Below are 27,632 nucleotides of genomic sequence, written 5' to 3'. Positions count from 1 at the left end.
CTGTTTCTTAAAATATCAATTAATTATATCGAATAGTGTCTTAGTGCCACAGAATTCTGCACTCATGCAAGTAACATCTAGATGTACCGTACATGGGAAAATGCATGATTTAAAAGCAGCCGATACTGAAGCAGCCCATACGGAAGCAGCCCATATTGAAGCAACCTATACAGAAGCAGCCCATACTGAACAGCCCATTTGGAAGCAGCCCATACTGTAGCACCCTATACAGAAGCAGCCAATATTGAAGCAGCCCATACAGAAGCAGCCCATGTCCATACTAAAGCAGCCCATACAGAAGCAGCCCATACTGAAGCAGCCCATAAGGAAGCAGCCCATGTCCATACTAACGCAGCCCATACAGAAGCAGCCCATGTCCATACTACAGTAAAGCAGCCCATACAGAAGCAGCCCATACTGAAGCAACCCATAAGGAAGCAGCCCATGTCCATACTAAAGCAGCCAAAAACAGAAGCAGTATCCGTAGAAAACATGATGCTGAAATGAAACACACAACAATATCAATATATGCCTCAATAGCCAAACAATCCTTTAGAAAACAAATTCACACATGATGAATGATTTTAATACTCACAGTGTTGGGGGAAAACGTCCGAATGTTGTCGGCAAAGCGAACTTTGAGCGGTCTGGCCATTAACCGCTGCTTTTTGTTATGACTGAGGAACCCAGACTTGATTCCATCTTTATTCAGGTCTGGCTGACTAACGAGAAGCTGTACTGCATCCGTTGCACTCCTTAATAAAGAAGAAAAATAACAGAAAAATGTGTGCTGAGGAGAGAATCATTTTTTCAACATTGGCATCTTTTACTTATCACTACAGTTTTGATTTTATGAGCATTGTTTCTGTAAGTTGACCTCACAAATTCTTGAACACCTCTGCTCATGCAAGTCTTATATGCACAGTGCACTTATGGGGGGTCTTGGGAGTCTAACGGTCTGTAAATATCAAGCATATGATCTAAAACCTTAGGCTCATTGGAAAATTTGCCCTTTAGTAAGACTACCGTTCATTTTCGACACTGCCCACTTCTTCGCCTTCAAAGTTATTGGTCTGGAACATTAGCCGGTGTGTTACGCGATCAATTCGCCAAGCCTAGCAAAGGAAACGAGCGTGGAAGAGTCACTTCCACAGCTCAAATTTCCTGCGGTCTACCTGGAGAGCCTATTAAATTGCCCGAGGCAGGTAAACTGTTCTGGTAGTGGTATTAAAGGACGCATTGCAAATGAGTGAATCATATGCCGTCGCTACATTGCATGAAGGCTATGATGGAAAATGCTCAAATCGTAGGCTCTAGACGAAAAATACATTGCAATTAGTACAGTAGTTATGAAACAACATCAATACAAAAAAAAAAATTAAATATGATTTTTTTTCAAATAAGTTTTCAGACTAAGCTTCAAACCCTAAGGGCTTACAACACCCAGGAGGGGGGGGAGGGGATATCTAGCATTGATATTTTATGTATAGCATTGATATTTTATGTATAAATACTTTTAAATATCATAAGAATATTTTGAAAGTTTGAACACAGATATATTTTAAGTTATTCATTAGATGCTAATCTGATGTGATCAGAGTTATCCATAGTACGAAACTTGTCATCATTCCGATCAAAAAACAAAAAACTGGTTAACAACGCTGAGTTAGATAAGAAATTTGCCTCAACATGTACTCGGCAAAAGAAAGCAAATTTGTTTGAGAAAGAAGAAGAATACTGTGATCTTGATCAGTAAGCACTTTAAAACCAGAATTAATAAAGTGAAAACAAAAAACCGCAAGCATTAAAAATGTTTTAAGCATCCAGTTCAGTAATTATGTATGTTTGTAATGGTTTTTATAGATAAAGAAGATAAAGAAGGCTAACTAAACATCTCCCACGTAGACAGGAATTATGAAACAAACATGTCAACGTGTCATTATTTCAAAATAAAATATGAAAACAAAAATTATGAAAAAATAAGGAGTTTTCAACAAAACAACTCTAGTTTCAGAATAAATAAAAAAAAAAATCCACTCTTTATTAGTCATGAGTGTCAGAAGTGTTCAAATAAGGTATTTTCATCAATTCCCCAAGAGTAAAACAAAATTCAACAACTTTCATAACCAAAGAAAAGGGGTTCTTCATTTTCACTTTTTTCCAGACTTTCTGCTGTTGTCTAGACCGGGAAACGTTTATGAAAAGACCAACATAGGATAAACCAAGGAAGAGGGAGGGGGGGGGGGGTGAGTAATCATGTCGCATCTAGGAAACTGACCAAACGGTCTAGGTGTATAAGAGCCACTTTTAGTCGATGAAACGCTGCCTGTTTACAGATCATTTCTCAACATTTTAAAGTGGTAAAGTAGTGCTTTTTAATGTACATCAACGTATCAAAATGATTTCTTTCCGCCATAGGCCACCCTTCCATCCATTAACTCTATCAACTTTTCATCACCACTTGAATTCTCACCATCTGTTTCTCATTCTCTCTGAGAGCTGTATATTGGAAGTGTTTCTACATTACAGCCCTAACATCAGTGTTGACATTAAAGGCTGTATTTTTAATACCAACAGCCCATTAAAAAGCCTGCTCATTGCAGCACTTTCTATCATATGTCTGATGATGCCATCTGACATTCTATAGTACTATAGGCATACGGAAGGTAACCCAATACCTAAACATAATTCACCACTTTACAACTTTCCTCTTTGATCAAAATTGCTCCCACAAATTAAGCTGCCCAGTACTATGAAATGTGAGTCATGTTTTACACGCCCACGCCTTGGGTTCTTAAAATAATTTTTTTTTTATGTTAGCGACACAAAAATTATGGGTGGGAGGGGGGGGCAGGAGGGATTGTTGAAGTCTAATGGTGTTGTGTTTACAGTTTTTAACGGATGAATTTCAGCACAATATAATGAATGTGCTTGCCAGCCACCTGCCAATGTTCAGTACAATCCACCAGTAATGCACTATAATTTGTCAGTACATATTTCCCCTATCATTGAATAATACTTTAATAATACTGGTCATGGTACTATACAATAGTTATATGGAATATTTATTGTCTTAAATGGGAGACTACTAACAGTTCTTGAGTTTCTTGAGTTGCAGTTTGATTAGTAAAATCCAATACAGTATCATGCAAGTTAGTAACTATGGCCAATGAATTTCATTTCAACTATTGTAGGGTCAAAGTAAAATTAAGGTAAAATAATATTTTTTTCTCATTCTTCCATTTTTCATCCTCAACCATTTCATAACATCATGAACAGGTTGCTAACTGACTAATTAGGTACCCTTCATTTGTATGTACATAAGTTTTTCAGACCTTGACCTCAAATGACCTTTGACCCCCACGAATTTCAACAGCATTCTTTGAACTCACCGAGGTCAATCTGCATACCTGCTGGTAGGTATACTACTCACAGAACTTACTGTTGGTAAGTACTTCTCGAGTTATCTTGTGTACACAACTGCTGTATGTGCCGTTGTCAGGCACCACATACATACAGTACATAATGTGGTCTACGACATCATTATCGCATCTAGATTCCTTTGGCCATCAACAAGGAATAAAATGTCCACATAACAAGCTCCATTCCTGACTTTTACAGCAAGATTAATAAACATGTTGTGCAATTCTCCTTTTCAACATGTTTAATTAAACAATGATATCACACAAGTACTTCATAGATAGCACTTTCCTCTTTTAGGAACATTTTTTTGATCAGTTGCATATCCTTGCAAGTTTGCTGAGCTGTCCAACCAGGTTGCAAACAACATATTTTGGGCCAAGATTGGAAGTCACAGACATCGTTAAAAAAAACATTAATCAAATCGTTTTGCCTTTTATACACAAATTAGTATAGTCATCTAGACGTCCTCAAGAGATTCCGATGTTGACGAATGTAAGATGCCTCTTAAATCTCTGAGGACCATCACCGCATACTTTAATGAAAATTTGAGGAACTCTTTACCTTCCTCCCAAGAGCTCTATGAGTGATACTTAATTTATGGAAGTCAAGAGTGAACTCGTGGAAATGACAACAAAAAAAATATCTCGTAGGTAGATCGTTGGCCTCCATACAATTGTTGTGGCACTACAAACATGTACAAAATTTATCTGCAAATTCCAGCTTTTTGCTTTTTATGGGCTATTTATGTTCACAACCCAATTATTATAATGGGGAGTGAGGGGGGAGTGAGAGGGGTGTAAGGAGGGAAGATACTACAGGTTGGCAAGTGCTCAGACAATAATAAGTTTTGTCTTACTGCTGGCGTCACACTGTCCCGAATATGACATCAGATAGACACACGATAAAGAAAATGTTCAAATTCGGCTCTGATCGTAAAAACATCGGGCCATTCGTGAGGGCATCTTAAGTCATTGCATGACCGCGGGTGGAGTTTTTAAGGCTCCGGCAGCAACTTCGTGAGCGGTGGCAAAATTTTTGGCATGTCAAAAAATTACCGGAAGACCTTGCCAAGGTTCATTTTCGTGTTAATTCGTAAGGCCATCGTGAGGGCATCTTATCAAATCATGTCATCTTCATTTTTACTTCGTATGATCATCAGTGCCATCGGGCATTTTCGCCTCACAAAGACAATACGAAGGAAACAAGAAGCTGCCTGATTGTCTTATGAAGGCAACACGACTACGTGAAGCCCTCCCAATGCCGTCGAGTAACCATCGTATTATAGTACGATGACATCGAGATGGGACCTCAAAGTTGAGAACCTCAAGCGTTTCCCAGGTGTCCTTGTAACGTAGACAAATAAAGGCCAGCCTCAGAGCATCTTCCTCAGTCAGTCCTGAACTCTACAGAGCAGAGGCGTGTGTAACTCCCAAAGCTACAATCACAATCACAATTAACTACAATTCAGTTCCTGCAGAATGGCATACTTTGGTGATGAGACAACCAGGAAAAAGAAAGCAGCAGCATTGCTTTTTTTTGATGTACCTCAGAGAACATGATGAGCAACTTTTACAGGCCCAGCACCTCCTCTTACAATAAGAAAGCATTATTTTATTTCACTTTGTCATTTCTTGCTATTTGCCTTACTAGCATTCGACAATGTACTTATCAATACGTCGTCGTGTATAGCCATCGTGTGGCCTTCGTGTGGCATTCGTGTGTCCTGCAGGTAAACTACTTATATAGAAATGCACATCTTCGTGTTGCCTTCGTGTGTGGTTCGGGTGCCATCGTGTGACCTTCTGTAGGCATCGTACTTGCTTCGGCTTTTGATTGGCTATTGACCCAGTTCGGGACCATCTTCGTGCGAAATTCAAAATTCCATATTCGTATGGCCATCTGGTGTCAACTTCGCGACAGTGTGACGCCTGCTGCATTCAAGTTCGTTGTTTGCTCTAGGTTCTATATTGTTTATAGTTTGGGATGGTACCGTACTACCGTTCTGTCAGTGTCTTGGCATCAACTGGGTTGCATATCTGGATCCGGTACTGACCCTCCTTGTCCCTCTTACAAACGTAGTTCTTGTTCTAACTAAGGCCCAATATTTAACGTAATAATATCTATTATCATAAATTATAATAAATTCTAACAATATCTATTTCTACATACCAAAAACTACAAATGGCTCGTGCAATAAAGCTTCAAACACATTGGTATAACAGCTCACCCCCTCCATGTCCAGCTTTACTAGACCTGTAATCCTGCGCAGTGGTATTATGGCCCAGGCAGCCTTCTTCTGTTTATACCAAAACCCACTAACCTTTATCTTTCCTTCCACAGGCTATTAAAACTTATGATATCAATTTTAATCGTTAGGCTGTGTCTCTTAATTACAGCCTGCTGCTTTCAATGTTTTCTTTCATTTTAATTTGACTTCTTAGTCTTTATGTTTTATTGCCTTGCGAGCACTGTGCTCTCCATTTAAGGATCAATAAAGTTATTCCTACAGTACTTCTTCTTCTTCTTCTACTCCTTAACACGATGACTTTACTGCCTACAGCTGCTGCACTAAGTGATGACCAATTTCATCTGTTTCAGTGGGACAGTTTACTTGTAGTCAAGGTATGAAAATCCACTTGATTCTCTTGGAGAGGAAGGTGAAGGATTAAAAATTTGCACAAACTGGGACTGTAATGTTTATTGCAAATGATGATTTCATGCATGCACAACATGCTTAGTAAAAATTGTCCCTATTTTTGGCCTTGGTAACAGAGTGCCCTATACATGGGACGATAAAAATCATGACAAGTCGTCTACGATTTGGTGAAGATTTACAAGACAAAAGGGTCACATGCATTTCTCGTCGAAATCTCCGGGCTAACTCTTTGCTTGTGAGTACTATTAACGTAAAAGGAAAAAGGCAAGACCTTTTTCACACAACCATATTTAATGAGAAGTAATCGGTCGATAACACTCCAATGTATGCGTATTATATCTGCGAGGAGATCTTGTTCAAAGTTCAACCGTTAGGACCTAATTTTGATTTGAATGCAATAACTCAAGAGGACACAAGAAGAAATGTACTTAAGAGACCATCTCTACTTACTGAGGTATGAAACCCACATTATGATTTCCTTGAAGTTCCCAAAAATTAATATAAAAGTCTCATAGCCATCACAAAATGCGGTGGCTTCTGACTAAAAGTTTAGCTTCACGACAGTCAGTGCCCTGGCACGGTTTGTGAAATGAAGAGGGCGCAATTCCACAGTGACTTCTGTTTATAAAGAGTTGAAGGGTTGTACCACAAACTTTGACTCAATCCATTAAAGTTCTTCTCATGTTTCACTTGTGGGTGGATGACTTTCAGTACTTAAATGTAATTATACTTATGAAAGCTAAAGTTTTCCCACACTATACGAACATTTACCAAAAGAATTCTGTGTCAGCATTTTCACCCATGTATTCACACTCTTACTACGATATATCGATAGGAAATGTTCTTCTTTGTGAAGGATACTGTAATGTACATACACTTGAAGGAAGTGTGTTCTTTGTTAATTTCACGGCAATGACTTTCTATCAGCTATATCATTACAATTCAACCAAACTAAAGGCCTTCAGCCTCCCACCTACCGCCCCCCCCCCCCCCTCCGCCATCCTCTTTGAAAGGAATTTTTGGTTTGAATGATATTTAGAAGCTTTGCTTATCTGTCTCCACAGTGCTCAAGCACTCTCAGTATGTATTTAAACTGTAAGTCAAATTGAGCATTACAAATCAGTTGAACTACTGTGCCTTCTCAATGTACCATACACAAACACAGAGTAACCTCATTATGGCAAAAAAACCCACTCAAATTGACTTTGAGACAAAATCGACTCAATGTCGTGAAAGGATCCGAAAAAATTGTGGTTGGTAGCGTCCGAGGCAATTAACTTCAGATATCGAATGACACATCGACGACATGAAATTGTTAAAACATTCAACAACTAGTGAGAGCCCTCAAATGATACTTAAAAATATTAGATAGAAAGCTCATACAGTATACCACAGACAATATATATACAAAGAATATAAAATGGGAATGGAATGAAAAGAAAGAATATACAGTACAGTAATAGAATATAGGGGACTCTTATATGGGAGAGAGTGAAGAACCACTTATGTACAAGATTTCAACTAATTTACACTGGTTTTATACCTTAAAATTGATGTGAATCGATCCACTGCCGATGCACTATCCCTCATGAGGTTTGGTTCCTCGCTAAGATACTTCTGTGCCATTTTCCGGCAGGCTTGAGAATCATCCACACCAATTTGATAAAATGTATCATTCTTTTTCTTTGGTCGATCAAGAGACAAGGTGTATTGTAATCTATGTATAGGTTATATATATCCTCACGGAGGAGAAGAGGAGGATCGTGCAGTATTCAAAAGTAGAACGTCACAAAAGAATGAGCAAAGTGAGCTAAGTTTTTTACTTTCTCCGAGTTTGCAGTTGAGGGACATTCTGATCGATTTAACTCTGCGTCCGACGGATTCCGCTACTGTAGTTGCACAATATATATTTATTTCACCGTCCCATAAATCTTTGCCATCGAATAGGGAACGATCAGTTCACAGACCTTAGATGTGACAGTTATAACAAGACGGTTTGATTCACAGAGAGATACTTTCAACGGGGGAATGAAAGAAACATGGATGTTGTAAAATTCAAGATGGATGTCGTAAATTTTACAATGATCGTACGCCAAATGACGCATTTACAGAGAGACGAGACGCACTGGTCAGAGACACTTTACGATCTGTCGATTGATGACAACGGCGACGACCAATGACAGCGTGGTTCCTCATAGGTTAACGACCCAACAGCTATATAAAAAATTCAAAACTAGAAAAACACCCGAGCAAGGTAGCTACAGCTGCATGAAGGTCATGTGTGGGTTGTGATTCATGAAAGTCGTGGTAATTCACAAGTAAAAACAAAAAACGAACGAGAAATTGCCACAAGACTCTGATGATATTAATTCTGTTAATGAAATGACATGCAGTATCATATGCATCACTATTTGGATGAGGTCCCTATCGAAATGAGACAAGCATGGAAATGTAAAAGGTAATGATCAATTCTCCGATCCAGATGAGAGAAAATGATGCAAAAAGCGGTTTGTCGTCAGCAAGATAAAACTGTCACTCAACGTCAGAATGTGGGCAAGGTTTACGAAGACCCCACGAGGACGACGGATCGGCGGGAGTCATCATCATAGTTCGTCTGTTGCATGATTGAAGTAACAACTGCATGTGTTTGCATATAGACCTGGACTAATTTACATATAGGTCTAAGCAGAGTGTACTGAGTAGTCGTACAGTAAGTTGTTCCTAATAAGACACTTGAAGTTAGTTTAACAAGTCACCCATCTATGTAATATGATCAAATCGAAACTGTCCAAAAAACTTGTAATAATTGACAGCAAAATCTGTAATGAAAAGAAAGAGAAACCAGCCTACCTAACATTTAATCAGCTACTAAATAAGTCTTTGAATTGAATTATGCACTTCTCATTTCATTGTTTCCCATTGATGTGAAAACGATACAGTAATTATGTAACGAGGCTGCTGAAGAAATTATATTCTCAAACGACATGTCACTATGGAGAATTCCGGGGGGGGGGGGGGTAATGAGATATAGTACAATGCACATATCTAGCACTTTAGTCTGCACATATGTATATAAATTGTAGAAGGGTAGTCAACCTTGTGGACTACACTGTACTTTATAAATCTGTATGGCATTGCATAGGAAACAGCTCTGCAAAATTGTGCCACAGGTTACCAAAAAGAATGCAATAATGTACCATATACAGTATTGCAGTTTTAGTTTAATTAACAATGGACAAAAAAAAAACCTTAGAAAATGACAAAACACAGAGATATCAAATAACTAAAACCATCCAAATCTTTTATTGCCTGAAGATATGTGACAGATGACCCAGCAGCACTGTTACAGTCACAGATCTACTGTTTGTGATTGGACAGTCCATGTAGGAAGAAAGTACATAAACCATGGTCACTAAAATGAGATTAAGGTAGCCCCTGAGCTAACCAAACTTGGAAACACTGAACCAACAAAAATTGAGTAGGGACTCCTTTCTTTCTTAAATTTAAGATAGATAGATGCGAAGGTAAAATAAACACGGGAATCATTTCAAACAGATTGGCGGTCTCTGCCGCTTCCGAAGTGCAGCAAATCAAGTTTAATAGAAAGGTAGAGATGAATTCCAAGAAATTAAAGATTAAATAGATCATAACCAAAGTTTGTGAGGTCAAAGAAAAGGCTATGTGAAGACTCTGCTCGGAAATGATAGATGTGAAGTGACAAATTATGTGAGTAATTGAAGGTACAGAAGAGGTGGCCATAGGACTGGCATGAGCATGGGCAATCCCACAATTCAGTGAAAGGATTTTAAGCAAAATGTATTTATGAAATCCTACAGTTGGATGCAAGAACTAGACATGCTCAAAAGGCTACTTGTATCTGTATTGGACTGCCTACGTATATTTCAGCACTGCGCCCTCAACTTCCCACTTTCAAGACACCGGTTCAAAAGACGATCACCGACTCAAGAACGGAGCCAAAATTACCGGGTGAAAAAAAGTCTGCAGAAAATGGACTGACTTCTGAAATTGTAGATTGTGAAGAAGAAAGTGGAAGGTGTCCCAGAAGTTGGATATAGAGGGCGCAGTGCTAGAACGTTTCCAGTCATGTACGGAGTTAAGGTAGATGAGGAAAGTGCATACAATGTAGATTGGAGACAAGTAAGAGAGGATGGAAGTAAATTTGCAGAGCTCATCCTCTTCCCTCTTCTTCTGCAATGTTCTTTTGTAGCTGCTACAGTAGGGTAAAGAAAAGTTCTGTCTCTGGTGGAACAGGTTCATGAAAACTTCACCATCACTCATCGAAAAAAGAGTAAAACATAGATATCTAATTTGACAAACACACTCGGTGACCTCGAGAAGACTCCGAAGTCATACGAAGGCTGCACTGTAGCCATCTGATGACCACTGCTAAATCTTTAAATGCTAGCAGGAGAAGAATGTAGAATGCTTCTTTCTTTTTTTTTCAAACTTACATAATCATGTCGATGATGTATAATCGTTTGCTCTTCGTCACATCCTCCCCATTAATTTCTAGGATGTGATCTCCGGGAAGAAGCTTGTCTGAGGAAGGGCCATCTGTGGTGAAGGGAAGAAAACGAAAGAAGGAATAAATACTTGTTGTTTGACCTGAATTGAGAGCACATTGTTTTTATTATTATTAATTGTTTTTTTGAGGGGGAGGGGAGGCAGGGGACGATCAGTCAAATGGTTCATTCGGTCCAAACACAACCACCACCTATAATTACATGTTACGACCAGAAACACACTTGGCAGGGTAAAGTGAGAGTGTCCAGGCAGTGAAGAGAAAGGCAAGCAAGGAGCGATGTAATCGTTGAAAACCCAAACTCAATATAACTACCTCAAGATATGGTTGATTGAATGGAACCTATTTCCGCTATATACTGTATATTATTCCCTGGTCCGGATGACTGACTGTAGAGGGTCTGTGAATGTCGCAATGGCTAATATTTTTCAAAAAGCCTTGCTTATTCCTATTATATAATAATCTTCAGGTTGATTTATCCTTTTGAAACCTGATAAATTTGCTACCTTTGAAAGGTTCCCTGTATTTTAGAATTTCATCGAAATCAAACTTTCTTGTAGAGAAATGATATATATTCCTCCGACAATGAATGAGTTACAAACTATAAAGACAAACAGAAACATTCTTAGCTGAATTGCAGATGCAAGGAGATCATTCACCTTGCTGTTGCTAGATCGCATGCACAAAATATGTATCAAATTTTGAAAATTTCATATCTTTGCTAAAAACCTAAAGAGGCAAAAGAATTCCAGCATTTATTTTATTAAAAGCATTCCACTTCAGCCACCAGATTATCCCTCTAAAAGTTTTTAAAGTGATTTATGGTATTATTTATGATACGACACTGCAAGATTAAAAGAGTTACCAGTTTCTGGGGGTGGGGGAGGGGAGTGGGGACTGTCGAAACAGTCCCCACAGACCTGAGTGATTATAATTGAATCAAAAAAATTGCCTAAAGTTTAAGAGTCTGAGGAAATTTGGATAATTAATATCAAACTTTTAGCTACAATATTTGCAGAAATATTGAGACCAGATGTTGTAACCAGAGGAGTGATAAGTCTGGTGGGATTCAGCCCAGAACCTAACAATTCCAAGACAAAATGACTCGATTACCAGCGTTCAGTCTCGATGGCACTTACTTTCTGTAACGGATCGGACTACCACAGGGGATTCACTGCCAGCAATGAAACCGAACCCGTGAGTATCATCTCTTTGTAAAGTCACAAGTCTTCGTGTCGGTGGAGGTTCTCCCACTTGGAGAATGTATGGATGACATGATGTTGTAATACATTTCAAATGGCTAGAGAGAGTTTTAAAAAAGAAAGGAAAAGAAAGACATTTGTTTTGATGGTAATGTGTAGTTAGTTTGCCTCATGTATTTTCAATGTTCAAAACAATTCCCATGCCTTCGTTCCCATGGGCCTACGGTAATTACCAAAATCTTCCTTTTTCATTGACACGTTTTCAAATGTCTTCTTCTGGCAGCAGGCCCCCCCCCCCCCCCGTGCACATCAAAAATCACTGGCACTGTGCACTTTTCTTATTTTTCTGTAGATGTTTTTATCTGTTTACTTTCTTAAACTTGATTTAAAAAGTTTAAAAACTTGTAACTTAGGAATACAAACATACTTAAGACATATCAGGCCAATGGCTGGTCTCCAGATCATAAGATGCCAGGGATACAATTCTTTGACTAAAATAGCTTAGTAGACAATGATGCGTAACGTAACTCACCCTGCAAACTTTCACAAGATACAGTATTAGACAGAAAGCAGATCCATCAACAGACAGAGAGACAGACAGACAATAAGGCAGACAAACAATTAAGAAAGATGTTTCATAATCCTTACCAAGATATTCACGATGCTTCAAACAAATATTTTTGCTGCCTATTTTATTAAATTTCACTTCTTTAATTTAAGTTCACTTTCATGTATTTTTCACTTCTACTTCATGTTATTTATTATTTGTAAACATTTAAATGCATGTTGTGAAAACAAAATAAATGAAATGAATTAATTTCCAATGTCAGATTGAAAGGACATTGACGTACAAAACTTACCTTATGTAATATTTCTTGCCGTATTCTGTTACTGCCTCTTCCCATCCGTACGGTAAATTTGTCTTCAAGGGCCAGCACTCTACTGGAGGCAACCACTGCGATACTTTGCTCGCATGGCTGTCCAAGAAGAATGAAACGGAAAAAAACGTTACTCATCTCACTCTCAGGCTGTTGCCTTCTCTACCGTATCAATGTACAGTGACCATGAACTTCATCCAGGTTTTAAGTTAACTTGTCCTATATCCGATGCAAAGATCAAATTCTTCCTTTATTTTTGAAGTTCAGTGGCCCTGTAATTTTGTTGTACTGTACCGAATGGAACTTCCACTTTGTAGTTTATATTACAATGTAACAGACAAGGATAACCTAGACAAACTTAAAGCATGTAATTTCAGTAAAAAGAAATATATATCCAATGAAAATCAGATATGTACAGTACTTCAACAAGTGTTTTGACTGGTAAAGTGAGGGCAGATGACAGATTAACATATAGAAGTTTCTCTGCACAAGGACATCTGCTTTGTGTACATGTATACAGAAACAGAAGTTCTGGTCAGTCATGAATGGTGAGAGGTCAATACGAAAAGGTCACCAGGTCACTCTAGAAATGGTCTAGGGATAGTGCATGAGTTGTGAGTGCACAGGTAACTGACAAAGCAAAAGTAAACTAAGAAATGTTTGGAAAAAAACACATATACGTTGTGACAGCTCCACACTGTAACTAGAAAGTTTACACACTACTCTGGCAGAGAAGTATATTGTATTTACAAGGTACAGTAGTCATATGAGATTTCAATCAAAATGAACTGATCAGCACTCAGAAAAGCTGGAATAACAGTTGATAAAGATGCGAGCACTTCTTGGACAATAATGACCACTGTGTATGCTCTACATACATGGGCGGCGATCATGGGGTGGACGGGGGGGACATGTCCCCCCAATATTTTTGGTGGGGGGATAAAGTATCTAATATTCCACCCAATATTTGGTGGCATGGTTTTTTTAGCATATTTTTTGATTTTTTTTTTATGACATTGCTAGTAATTTCAAAATAGAAAATGCTTACTGTAGATGCAACTTACAAGGCCTGGGAAGTGCCATTTCCTGCGATCCACTGTGGTGCTACGCTTAGATAGTTTGCCTACAAGCCTTGCCTCTCCCTTGTCAAATTCCTCTCAAGGCCCCTGTCTAACTGTGTCACAACTTGCGTGCGGGAACAATTTTGAGGATGAAAGTTGCTACGGGCCTGCACCCAAGCAAATGTCCCCCCCCCCAATATTTGAAACAGATCGCTGCCCCTGTCTACATATACATGCATAGGGTAACTGTTAAGAGGCTATTTGAATACAGGGAAAAATTTAGTGGAAGTTCTGAAGGACTTTGTCTCTTTATATAATGGTTCTTGTGCATACAACTAAGTTAGATGCATCTCTGTACACTGCCATCACAATTTGACCATTTTGCGTAACACGTGTCGATGACCGGATAAAATTACTCCCTAGAAGATATCACTCAAAGAGTGTAAAAATGTTGCAAATTTGCTTCTTACCAGTGATCACGTACAGTAGGTATACTTGAAGTGTTTACTGATGATATTAATAGTAAAATGAAACTATGTGCAAACAAAACATGCACTGTACTGTAGGATGCGAGAATGATCATTGATCATTAAAACCAATAACACTCTAAATTTAAAATTAATGTTCACAAACTGTGAAAGAAACCTAAGTCTGTAAAGTACAGTAGGCGGGCAAACTACTCATTATCAGTCTCAATACATTTCAGACCAAGCTGTAGACTGAATGTCTGGCAATATTAACACTATAATCAAGTACTTATACTTATACAAAGGAGAATCTTTTCCTTTTCTCCTCATTTTTAACTCATATTTGTCCCATCTGTTTTTGCCCTGAGGCTGATTGTCACATCTGTCAAAACAAATCAACCCTGTGATATGTCACTCCTACACATTCCCTTTAACTTTAGTCGGTCACAATGATTTAACTTGAACCACAACTCAAGCTAACTTAAATAAATACTCATTAGGATGTTTACCCAAGGCAAAGTACCCTAACATTTCATAATTAAGAGTATTTATAGACACTTTTATGGTAGGATGAGAAGGGAGGTCATTGGCCAGTTCATGCTCATCAAGGTAGAACAAGAGTGCTGAGGCTGTGAGGGGACAGGTTTAAGCGAGGAGCAGAGTGAATAAGCATGTTAAAACTGACTGTTCACTTAGTCTACTGTACTTGAGGAACTGGTGTTTTAAAGTTTCATTGTCGCAAACGGTTAAGTTGAACTCAAAACTTTGAATCATTCCGTCAAATCTGTTGCTGACCTATTGTACTTGACTAATTTAATGTACTTTTTGTGGGACACAAAAATACTGTAGAAGTTTAGAACTTGATCAGTTCTGCAACCAACACATACTCTAGATACTGTGCCTTGGATCGAGGGGAATCTCCCCCCCAAAAAAAGTTCTTTTGAAATGCCCCCAAATATAAATTGACTGGGGGAGTTCCTCCACCCCCTTTATCCTAGCACTAACAAGGGTACACTGTGTACGAACTTTGATGAACTAGGAAACCATTATCCATCCTTGTGCAGTACTAAGCATTACAGTACACAGTATGAAGGGTGACAAAATATCAATTATTATACAATTTTTCTGAAAATAATTTATCTACCTTTGACAAAAGAGAAAATTTGGTCCTGATTGTAAATTGAGGGAAGATACGCTTAATCAATTTTTATGGACAACTGGGTTAACCTTAACACTTTCTTCACACCAAAAATGATGTATGGTACTACTGTACAAGGGTACTGTGTTCATAAGCTGTTGTGGTGGTTACTGTAGAGTAAATGAAGGCCATCAATTGTGTGGTCAAATATCAGGCAAATCCTTAAATCCAGGGCTCTGGTCTCCTAACTGTAGGTAGAGTATATACTGTAGCTTCCTAGCAAACAATACAACACTTGTACAGATGTCATTATAGTATTTTCCGTGCAATTTAACGAAATTATGACTTTTGCAACATTTGACAAAAACTGTTTGTCATGGAAATTATCTACACCAACAAAATACTATAATGTTACAAGCCTTATAAAAAATTTAACAGAATATATTAGTGCCAGTTGGGGATTTAACATATATGATTCATTGGATCTTGGCAATTAAGAGCGTACTGTAAGTACAGTGCGTGGTAGTGCACACACAGTATTTGACCACACCTACTGTACAGTAAACTCATAGAGTTCTAAATCCAAAGTAGGGCCACTTTTATACAGTCCTCACACCCATCAACCCCCCCCCACCACTTCCCCACCCTTCCCAAGTCACTCCATGCCTGACACTGTTACTGCATAGCAAAATGTTTCCCATGCAGTCTCTGTGCAAAGCTGCACTGCTAACCTGTAAACTGTGTAGTCTTAAAACTATTCAAAGAGGATACTGTATTCATGCCAATGTGTATTTATATAAACAGTATGTACTGTATGTTGCCACAAAAAATGATGAACCCCACCATGTTAAAGTACTGTTGCTGTCTTATTTTGTAACACCTTTACTGGCCAGCTGTTGTTTGTATGTATACTGTACCAGGGCGCAATCTATACATTTCTAATCAAGAGGCATTAACTGGCAACATGGAGCAAAGCAAATTGCAATTTAATCCAAATCAAAGCAAAAGATACAAACTGGATCAAACATGCATGCCACCCAAGCAGGTACTGTAGCGAGTAACAGCAGCCTTTGCAGGCATGTTTCGTCATCGCTGATGATCTGTCATACTTAATATACCCTTCAATGACTCACTCGGATGGTTTGGAAAACCCAGGCTGCTGAGGGATTCCCCTACAAGTACTTCACATACAGTATATCCATAAAAGTAATCAATTAATGCAAACCATGCCCCCATTCAAGTCCCATAAATACTGTAGATTCTGTCCCTACTGAACCCCCCCGCCCCGCCCCCCCCCCCAAACAAACAGTGAACAAAGACAGAAACAAAAAAACAAAAGAACTGCAAAAAGGAGAAGAAAATTATGCAATAAAATGACTTACTTCAAGTATAAAAATCTGCCAGTTGAAGTGACCTTCACTTGCCATCCATCAGGTAAAGTCCTGTTAATGGTTTCTTCCAGTCTAACAATGGCTGGCATTTTATCCCCTCACCGCTACCACCTCCTATTCCAAAATGGCATGATAAGAGTTTTCCTTCTTCGATCTCACCCACCACCTCTTGGCTGCAATATCAGCAGAACTGTTGAACCGTGTATTGCAATGTTCCACAGGTCTAATAATCACATACAATGACAGTGTGAGTGTTTTTGCCTGCATGTGCAACTAATATAATATTAAAGGGGAACGACGGGTGTGTTTATTTCTTCTGACGTACAGACGTAGTTTGCAAGATCAGCAGCATCTGTTCGACTCTCTTTCACTGCATGCTGTACGTTGTCATTCACCTTCTTATGACTGTGTAAAAGCAGAGTTTTTTAGGTGACTTTGTCTGAGTGACTACGTCAGCATGATAGTGTATACGACCGTCCAGTCTAATTCCCGAGTGTCTTTATCAATTAATTGTTCCTCTCTCTCTTTCTCTTTATTGTTCTATATTTTGGCTTCTTCAATTCTCTTGCTAATCTGAAAGTGAAACACACAAGAAAGAAGTCATTAGGGTATCTGTATGTGGGAAACAATCTTAAATGTGACAAAAGTTTCCAAATGCTGTATGGATAATGTATACTGTACTGTACACACACAGTTATTACTGTACAGTATTCAGTGTATACACTGATATCCAGAACTTTCAATACATACATATTAACTTTATAGAGGGATCAGACATAATAGCTTTTTAGAAGTTCAGAATAGGTTAACACTACATGATGTACAGCCTGCAGGGCTTGACATAACCAACGGTAAAAAGCTGTCATGCTCTCGATGTTTGACGAAATGCCCCTGAAAAATACAGCCGAAGAAAAAAGTTGCCACCATGCCCTTTCTTGTCTTGCTGTCGGTGCCCTGGGCATCTCTCAGTGCTGTACCTTCCTTGCAAATCCAAATCAAGGGATAGCTACTGTACAGTACACCAATGTGACCAAATGTTCCTTCTTCTTTCTCTGATGACCTAAATATATTTTATGCATGTATGCACGATCTCTTTAAAATGGTATATTTTGCAAATAAATGAGTCAGTTTGAATAGATCACAGGTTTTAGCTTACATGTCAAAGCAGTCTTGCCTTGCCTTCATTAAAGTAGCTTTCTGAGTTGACTTTAGTGGAAGAATGTTTTTTTTTTTTTATAAGGACGACAACGACGATGCTTTGGTTACAACAATCCCACAATAATGAAGTCTCATTTATACAGTAGTTTGACTAGAGACGTTTCATTTCAATGAATGGGGTAAAAATAACAAGTTTCAACCAATGTTTTTCTTGCTTAGCTGGAATCAATTGGGATTGTACTGCATTTTGTGTACCTACACAATACATAACATTTGGTCAAATTTAAGTACTGACAAAATGCAGAGCTGCTTTAAAGTTAGTATATACTGCAAAGAAACAGTATACGGCCATGGCAAAAGATGCTGGTTGATTTTCAGATTTCTTTGTCCAAACAGGATCTACGTATATGCAGCTACAGTAGGTTATCTACACTTCCTTACACAACAGAGCAAGATCCTAGCAAGATCAAATGTAATAGTGTACAATGATACTAACGATGATATAGTACTATAGCATAGTAAACTTGAAATCCTTCAATGCTATGAAGAGACCAGCAAAAACAAGTTGGTCAAATACTCCACATGAACATGCATACATGTATTTTAAGGACAACGTTCTACTTTGAATTGACAACCCTACACTTCCATTTCAGTACATGTATGGCATGCCACCGATTGCCACGGTTGACATTTTTTCCCCATCAAATTTTGTTGGCCCATTGACGGAGATCGAGCGAACATTGAATTCAAACCAAAACAAAAGTGTCCGCTGTCCCGTTATTTGTTATAGAAATGTTTTGTTCGAGATGAAAGCATGCGTCCAATTAATGAACGGGACACCTTTGTTTTGGTTAGATTTCTTTTGCTTTCCCTCAACCTCTGCGTGCGAATAGGCCAAAATTTTGACAAGAAAGTACTTACATCATTGTGACAAGTGTGATAATGTACTACATAATGAGTATATACTGTAAGTATTGCAAATACAAATTGATTAGACCATTAGAGACTGAATGCAAACAGGTTTGTAATTGGTATTGATCACCGTAGCTAATATACTGTGCTTGTGTGTCTAAAGGTACTGTGGCACTAACAGCCATGCTACTAACCATCTTAAGCCAACATTCTACTAATTAATTCTACTAAATGGCGCCAGTTGGTGGCACTTGGCATATCTGTCGAAGCCTGCTTAATACTAGACTCTTTCAATTTGTGATACCAGTGTTTATACTGTACCTGAATCATATAAACAGAGTTTACAACATTCACCCAAACTTCAGTACAGTACTTGGGCAAATTGTGTAACCATAGCGAACAGCAGTAACTTAAGGACATTACAGTAAAATATAAGTGCAGCTACTGTAAAGTAAGGGTTATTATCACATGCCGTAACTGTCACGTCCATTAAACATACTGTTTCCACCATAAGACTCGGCAAACTGACTCTGCAACATCCCAAGGGACAGGTACAGTATGGGCCACCACTACAAGATAGACTTGGACACCATTAATATACAGTATGTCGGTTGCATGCTAAAAGTTTAAAGGATAACACATTAAACAAGCCTGATGGAAAAGTTGCATCAATCATCACCAGAAACAAAAGCTTGTGACAAATTTTATTCAGATCAGATTCCATGAGTGGAAGAATTTAATACTTTTACAATCGATACAATGTGGGAAATGTAATGATACCACATACAAAGAAAGATAAGATATTGATACGAAGATGAAGTTCACAAAGTTAATGAACAGTCACAGGAAGAAATGTAATAAATAAAGACCTTTTGCTACAATATGGAGTACAGGTCAACTGTTTTTATAACAGAAAAAAGAGGGGGAAAAAATTATCCCTAAATAGGAAAAGTTTCTAATTTCCTAAATATTTTGTTGACATACTGTACGTGTATTTGTGTGCTGAAAGTGTCATTGGCATTTTCCAGGGGGACTTCCTTACAGGGTGTGAAGACTCGCGCAAAAAGAAACGTCTAATGCCGGTAATCTGACCTAATTCGAATGAGGTGTAACAGAAGTGTTAGACACCACCATCGATCCAAGAAAATACACATACAGTACAGCTTGCTACCGTCCGTAATTAGACACTAGTGGACAGTCAGTACATACAGCTGCAGTCAATAGCCACAGCACAGTATACAAACGATACAGCGATAGACATCTCAGGTCCAGCTAAAGATAACAAGGTATCACGTTTCATTACTGTCTGCATTTTGTAGCGACACAAAAAAAACATCACTTGCAAGCAACGGAAAGTTAACTTTTTCAGATGGCCGCACACGGTTTGGGGCGAGTCTTCAATGCCTTTAAAAGCTTCCTCAGTCATTTGTACGTTGTTTTTATGTTCTGTGAGCTCATTCCTTCTCCTGCTCTACAGTCTATTATTTCACGTCATACATTAAGTAATGAATTTGATACAAGCTGTACGGTCCAGGTACAGTGTGGATTGAGTGGCTCGAAAGCAAGATCCTTGGTGCTAGTGGCTAGAAACACATAAAGTACTAGAATGTACAATCATGCCCAACCAGTTTCTTCCGGAGTAGCCATGTGTAAACGAAACAGTACTATACATATATTAAATCATTAAAAAAATTGTTATCTTAGAAGTTACTAATTTCACATATTTCTTATTTATGTTAGTACTGCACATAAAGGTTGTTTTCTTGCTTTATATTTTTTCTATTTATGTATACATTTTTTTGTTTTTACTGCGTCATACAGGTTATGATAATGACAACTACAAAAATATGTTTTACAGATCACTTTCTTCTGCAATGTGCTGTATAGTGTGTCTTTTAATGTACATCCTTACAGTACATACTGTACTTTTGAAATATACTTATTCAGTTGTGATAAAACAAATAAATGAAATGAAATAATTAAAACCGTGGAACTAGGAACTTCCATGTGAGTAGTTACACAGAATACAGTATGATATGTCCAGAAGTCATGACAGCAGTTACAGAAGGGAGGTCTCTGTGTAGAGTTGCAGGTAATAAGTGACTACAATGACAAGGGCCATTGTATTGTTACTTCTACTGTTAATGAACAGCATTGATATATATGAACATCAAATTCAATAACAAATTTCTGCCATATACTTTAAATAAAAACCATGTGTGGCTTCATTTATAACCTTCCAAAGCACCAATACTTGTTCTCCTCTTAGTACTGTATGTATAGTGGAGCTGCTTTTGAGTCTGTTTACAGAAGCATGCATCTAATACCTTTTCACTTGAGTAGCAGCTTGGCCAATTTTGAATAGCATTTTTCTGAGCAAATTAGCAGACCTATGCAAATAACTGTGCTTACCGGCTGTACATGTACAGTATACTAACTTTTAACACTTTCGGTATACAGCATCTAGTGCATGTTAGTACAGAATCTGACCTACAGTATTTGGTCTTCCTCCCAATCTTCACAAACAGTTTAACTAACAAATTTTCACAGTTAATCAACCAAGAGATATGACATATGAGAACTTTGTCACTTTAAATACTTGTGTTTTGAGTTTATAATTGTTATATAACAATGTGTATGGCAACTGCTCCTTTAAACTCTGCTAGTCCAGGTCGACATGTAACACGAACTGTGCCTGAACTTGTCAATAGCATATATACCTACAGGAAGTGTTTGACTCCCTTCCAGTGAACACAATCGTCAAGTGTCATCGTATTATGACTTTTCAACCAAGTGACACTTTCAAGCGCGATGCTGTCAACAGTCCAACGCAATTGAGGAAAGGTTTGTTGAACCGTTTGTGAGAAAGTGCTGTCCATAGTGTGTGCAGCTAGGCTTTTGAAATGTTTTGAAGACAAATCTTATCAAACAACTTGTGAAAAGGAACTGTTGAACTTCACCGAAGGCCTACCCGTGGCAGTTATTAAACATCCTACTACCTTCCTATTACAGAAGCCCATAGATTCTATCCCATAGAAATAGTGTAAATATTATTTATTTGTATGATATGGAAATCTGCACAGTATTGAATTGAATGGCCTTGAGGTACAATATTCAATTACAGAATTTCAAAGTGTAATAAATAGGCCAAGTGTGAAGCAATGCCAATTGCCAATGCAACTGAAAGTTTCAAAATATCCTTAATTCATGGTGTTCCAAGCACACAATAAATTTGGTACTTTTTAGAATCTATGTCAAACCATTCCAAACATATTCTAAATCTAGTGATTTGATATGGAATGACCCTATTATATATGACCCTATTGTATACATTGGAATGACCTTATTGTACAATATGCACCATTGACCTCTGTTCCAGAGTGAATCAGGCAGGATTGCTTTCATGTTAGCTGTTCATGCGTACTGTTATACTTTAAAGAGCAGAATACAAACTGAAAGTACATAAGCATTGCATATTAAATTGCTGTGTTTCACATTTGGCAGTTCGCATGACAATGTAGTAGTTCATGAAAATTAGACGATGTGAAACTGGTAATTGGCTGAATCGAAAAAAAAAACTACACTGAGAGAGGCCTTTTCTTCTTATGGCCGTAGGCAAATGCTTGAAGTTTGTTGAAATGGACTTTTTTTTTGCCTGATTAGTTTTTTCTTCTTTCTGCACACGCAGAAGGTAGAACTGCTGAGACTGTACATAAGTTTGACCACTCAAGATGTACCTGTAGGGAACATTGATGTGTTTACTACTACAGCATGATTTAAAGGGATAGTTAAAAGTACTATGTGGTTTTAAGGACACAACATATATATACAGTATTCAATATTAAAACGAAGATGATCAGTTCATCATTGCTTGCTTCCCCGATGAAGTGTAAAGTGCAGTCCTTCATGTTGTTGTTTTCGTTTGGAACTCAAAAACTTGCAATATCACACTGACTGTACACGTATACACATTAAATTATATGTCAATATTCGTTTTTTCCTGCAATTCAGCCTCGTTCCGAATATTTGGTGAGAACTTCACCAATGTTGGCCTACTGTACTAGCATGAGATTGATCTGAAACACCAATCACATTGCATGTGACACATCTAAATAGGTTAATGAACCAAAATACCACAGGGGCACTATAAAGTACTATACAGAGACATGTTTATGCACAACACCCAGTGTCATTTAAATGCAATGAGAGCCATGTAAAATTTTGCTGTTTTGTTAAGATGGCGACTGACCCCAGGCAATAATCGTTTTGATGTAGTGCATGCATTAGCAGTGGTGGTCACTGAAAGGGAGAGAAGGGGGGGGAGCCAAACATGTCAATAACACAAATGTTGCTATTGTGATAAAATAAACACTGATACATGACTAGCTTCGACGTCTTCTAAAATGTTAGCTTTTAACAGTGAGACTAGGATGATGGCTTTGCATCCTTATGGACATAGTGGTGTTTATACTATATGGTGCCACTTCTCATACATGTATGACAAATGTAACATACAGTACATACTACATGCTGTAGTTTAAACTAGCTGAAAATATAAGCCTACAAAACAGGAGGAAAACAGAATTATTTCCCATGAGTGTGATCTACAGTACATAACATAAGCTATCTGCATAGAATTTAGGTACATAACCTAGCATTATTTACATGTGATGATTAACCTACTGTACAGACCTGTGAGAGGAGAACATTGTCATACAATGTTCTTTCAAGGACAATGATCTACAGTATCTTACTGTACGGTGTGGACGACCTTTGACCTACTCTTCCAGCAAAACCTTAAATGATGCTACAATACCAATGGTTATGTTGGTAGGTATATATGATTTTTTCTTTGTACGAATTAAGATGCTTTGCACATTTTAAATAATGATCAAAATCTCTCCAAAACGACTGGTCAAGGGTCTTTGTATCATGAACATCCAGAATGTCTCGCATCATCTGGGAATCATTACTGTAAGAGTGCATACAGTATATCAGAGTTGCTTACAAATCCATGCAAGTTTACAAGACAGGAAACATTTTGTATGTTTATAATGAGTCTGTGTTTACGCAGTATTTACATAGATGACCATAGATGATTAGAGCTCACCAGTAGTGTTGATGTGAGCTACGATCGAGTACCTCTATTAGTGTACACACTGTAGAGTGTGACTTACAAAGTTACATGCTGTTCCGGGTTGTGCATTTACAATGTTCAACCAAGTCATGAAATAACAAGTGTGATGTAGCAAGTACGTACAGTAATACTTGATTTTTTTTTTTTTGGGGGGGGGTCTTTGTTTTCTGCTTGTTACACTCCATGTCAACAATGACAGTATGAACTGTGCTTGAAATATGTTACATACCACTATGTAAAGTAGTTGAAATGCACTCCTACCAAATAAATTTGCTGCTACAAGGCATGAATATAACAAACATTCTCTGCCAGGTTTGGGGTATTTATAGAACTTACAGTACTGCTGATCAGTCTAGACTATTACTTACACATTCCCATCTATTGTACTGTACCTGGCCCCCAAACTGTTAACATATTATCACTGCATCCCCAACCCCCCCCCCCCCAGTCCATTGACACACTTACATACATGTCAATGCTGATCACCTCTTCCTTCCAAAGCTTCACAAGTGTTACATACACAATACATGCAGTGATATACTACCAAGGGCGGCGGAACCGGGGGGGCACAGGGGGCACGTGCCCCCCCACTTTTCCTCAGGTTAAAAATGTGCCCTTTTTCTAAATAAAAATTTCTAAATAAAAAAAGAGTTTACAAAGCGAAACCCACGTCGAATGAAATATTTCGGGAAGTTTTAAATGTTTACTACCATAAGCGTAGGAGCCCAATTTGATTTGGGGGGGGGGGGGAGGCTGTAACGACTTGCCCGAAAAATATCACCAAAATTTTTCGCGCGCTCCGCGCGCGTCAAAAATGTTAATGTGCATATCATATAGGCATGCAAAGGTTATTACATCGCATGCCAATAACATACAATCATTTGCCATGTTATTAACCTTCCATATTGGTTAGAATTATTGGGAAAGTCGTTACAATAATAATGTTGAGAATAATATCAGTTTAACCATTGAAAAACACATAGCAAATTATTTTTCCTTCAGGAGGTGCCCGAAAAATTCTCAGCATATTGCCCGAATTTTCACAAAAATTTTGAGTTGGGGGGCTGCAGCCCCCCCCCCCCTCCCGCCTCCTACGCCTATGTTTACTACCACAAGGCTTCTAACATTCTGGTGAGTGCCATTATGCATATTTAATTTGCCAAAAAAATCCTAATACATTTCCAAAAATGCATTGCTATATTACATTGTGACTTTGTAATAAGCAGAAGCCATTTATAGCATACTATGAATAATGAGTAGCCTATAGTTTTAATATCCCATAACCTACCCCATCCTTTCGTATTTTGACATATTTCATTTGCTTTCATGCATGTATCGATCGCGTACGTGTGCAGGGACTTGGACTTTATAATGATTTCACCTCATTTTGTCTCGAAAGAAAACTTGTTCCTTGTTTCCCAATTTGCACGTGAGATATTGCAGTGCTAGTATGCATTGTTTCCTTGGGGGGGGGGGGGGGGGGGCGTTGATGGAGTGATGTAAATAAGATAATACAATAAGAGTTATAAAGGGTACTAAATATCAGGCTGCATCAGTCCAATCGAATTTCTGCAAAGTGCCCTTCGACGTTGGTGCCCCCCCAGATTAAAACTGCTTCCGCCGCCCTTGTATACTACTCATGACAGTTCATGTTAAGTACTCTGTGATAAACACAGTCCTGTCCTGCACATTTGGATGTACACACATGTGTATACATATTTATATCAGGAAACAATTGTAAGAGATTCCCAAATGTAAGTTGAACACTCAAAAACAGGGAAACAACCGACAAGCAACATGCAACACCACGACTGGATAGTGCTATAGTTTCTAGTGAGGTTTGTAGTAGTCTACTGTTGTAGTATCAGTTTCTGTAATTTAAGCAACTCGGGCAAGGCACACTAATTAATATAAAAGTATAACTTTTTTCAGGTCCATTACTTTTCATCTCATTCATGAAAAAACTAGGATCAAACATGTTTTCTTAAATACAATAGAATTCTTGCAGGAATGACGGTACTGTATCTCAAATTAAATTTTAAATTAGGAAGCTTGTCATCACTGAAATATGATTGTACAGTAGTTTTGGTTTTTAACATTAAAATTTCATTTTCATTCCTTTTTGATCAAAATCTGAGTGAAACAGTGAAGAAATATGTATGCAATATTTGTGTTATCAAACAGAAAAGATGAAACACATTTCCTGAAAATTCAATCTACAGTGGATATGGAAATAAATCTACAGTTCTATATTAAGGTTAAAATTTTAGAGTTAGTTACTGTAAAAAAAACGGTGATCAAATGCCTTTAATAAACAATTCACAAAATTGTCAATGTTACATGTAAACCAGAAAAAATACATCTTTATTTAATCATCTTGACAAAATGACTGACATAAAGGTGACATACAGGGTTAATGGGATCAACTTCTTCATCAATATGAAAACACCATTATTTAGTGCGGCCATTTTGGGAATGCACTTTGGGCCAAATGCACTAGGCTACATGACTAGAGAAATTAAACACTTCTATGATTTCATGGTTAAAATTACAGTAGGTTTCAGTTCCAGGGAACAAATATATACTTTTAATTATGGTAAGAGAAAAACTATATATCCTTGATATTTCCTTGTTAATTTCAGTCTCAATATGATTTATCCTTGTTTTCTTACTACTTTAGTACTTAGGCCTTGACTTCCACCTTTGATCAGCAGATTGATCTTATTAATTATTCTTTAACTGACTTAGGCAAATCATTAGTTTAATACATGCAGATCAAAATCAGAAACCATGTTCAATTTCTTGCCAATCACAGAAGTACTTTCTATTGGCATTGCACAACAGCAGTTTTTTTTGGCAATGTTAACTGCTGCTTCTCTTGCTTAGGGCCTAGGGTATAGTATAGGCCCAAGCCTATTTTGCTAAAGACTTAGCCATGGCCTACTGTAGCTTAGCTTACTGATAAGGTCTAAACTAAACATTATTTATATTTGGACTAGGCTAAGTGACTATGCTAGGACTAAATCTTCAGAAATATCTCTTCCTGAAATTACTTAGTCTTGGCATAATATGGCTTTGTTACATACAGTATGTCACGCCTAGCGGCGTATTCTTATCAATAACCAATTGGATTCACGTTAAGATAAGCATTTAGGCTAGGCCTACAAAAGCAGTTGAAAGTGAAAGTAGGCTACTGAGTACTGTACTTTAGCTACTGTATGCCTCAGACCATGTATCGGAGTTAGCATAAGGTTAATACTACTACTAGTAGCAACATTCTAAGGTTTTATCCCACGGTCGACTCAAAGCTGAAAAAATTACCTGAATAGTATATGCTGCATTTAACTGGAATCCTTTTGTGTTATCAGATAAAACTTAGACGTGGAACGACACTCCAATCGTAGGACTAAAGTGTAGGAGCGTCAGCGTCCGTTATTGTCAAAGTAACCAGTGCTAAGCTTACTATGATTGGCAGCAATATGTAAACAATGGCTTTGACATTTAATATGGGACGCCAATATTGCCATTTGAGTATCAAGCACAAAATTCTGCGGATGAAACCGCTTTATGCATTTTCCATATTTAAAAGAAACAAGAACAGTCGAAATATCTTATTTGGCGCCATTATGTATTTCATAAGCGAAACATCATACCGATGCATTTTCC

At 37.9% G+C, this 27,632-nt stretch overlaps 1 protein-coding gene across 5 annotated transcripts in view; it reads right to left on the bottom strand.

The window, feature by feature from the left end:
• The window catches only part of LOC139979458 (uncharacterized), a 70,907-nt gene extending 43,478 nt beyond the window's left edge, over nucleotides 1-27,429 (bottom strand). Inside the window, exons 1-6 of one of the 5 annotated variants that reach the window (XM_071990256.1) lie at nucleotides 27,288-27,429; nucleotides 16,751-17,332; nucleotides 12,685-12,801; nucleotides 11,762-11,922; nucleotides 10,552-10,654; nucleotides 596-755 (exon numbers count right to left, since the gene is read on the bottom strand). In XM_071990256.1, coding sequence (XP_071846357.1) covers nucleotides 596-755; nucleotides 10,552-10,654; nucleotides 11,762-11,922; nucleotides 12,685-12,801; nucleotides 16,751-16,848 — 639 coding nt within the window. In that variant the 5' untranslated portion in view covers nucleotides 16,849-17,332; nucleotides 27,288-27,429. Of the gene's footprint in view, nucleotides 1-595; nucleotides 756-7,622; nucleotides 8,901-10,551; nucleotides 10,655-11,761; nucleotides 11,923-12,684; nucleotides 12,802-16,750; nucleotides 17,333-21,241; nucleotides 21,514-21,549; nucleotides 22,027-27,287 lie in introns of those variants that run through there. The other 4 variants (XM_071990259.1, XM_071990257.1, XM_071990258.1 and 1 more) reach the window with 4 other exon arrangements.
• Between the last annotated feature and the right edge of the window lie 203 nt (nucleotides 27,430-27,632).

The sequence above is a fragment of the Apostichopus japonicus genome, chromosome 14, assembly GCF_037975245.1.
Source record: "Apostichopus japonicus isolate 1M-3 chromosome 14, ASM3797524v1, whole genome shotgun sequence".
Classification (NCBI taxonomy): domain Eukaryota; kingdom Metazoa; phylum Echinodermata; class Holothuroidea; order Aspidochirotida; family Stichopodidae; genus Apostichopus; species Apostichopus japonicus.
This window is presented reverse-complemented; position numbering and strand designations above follow the sequence as displayed.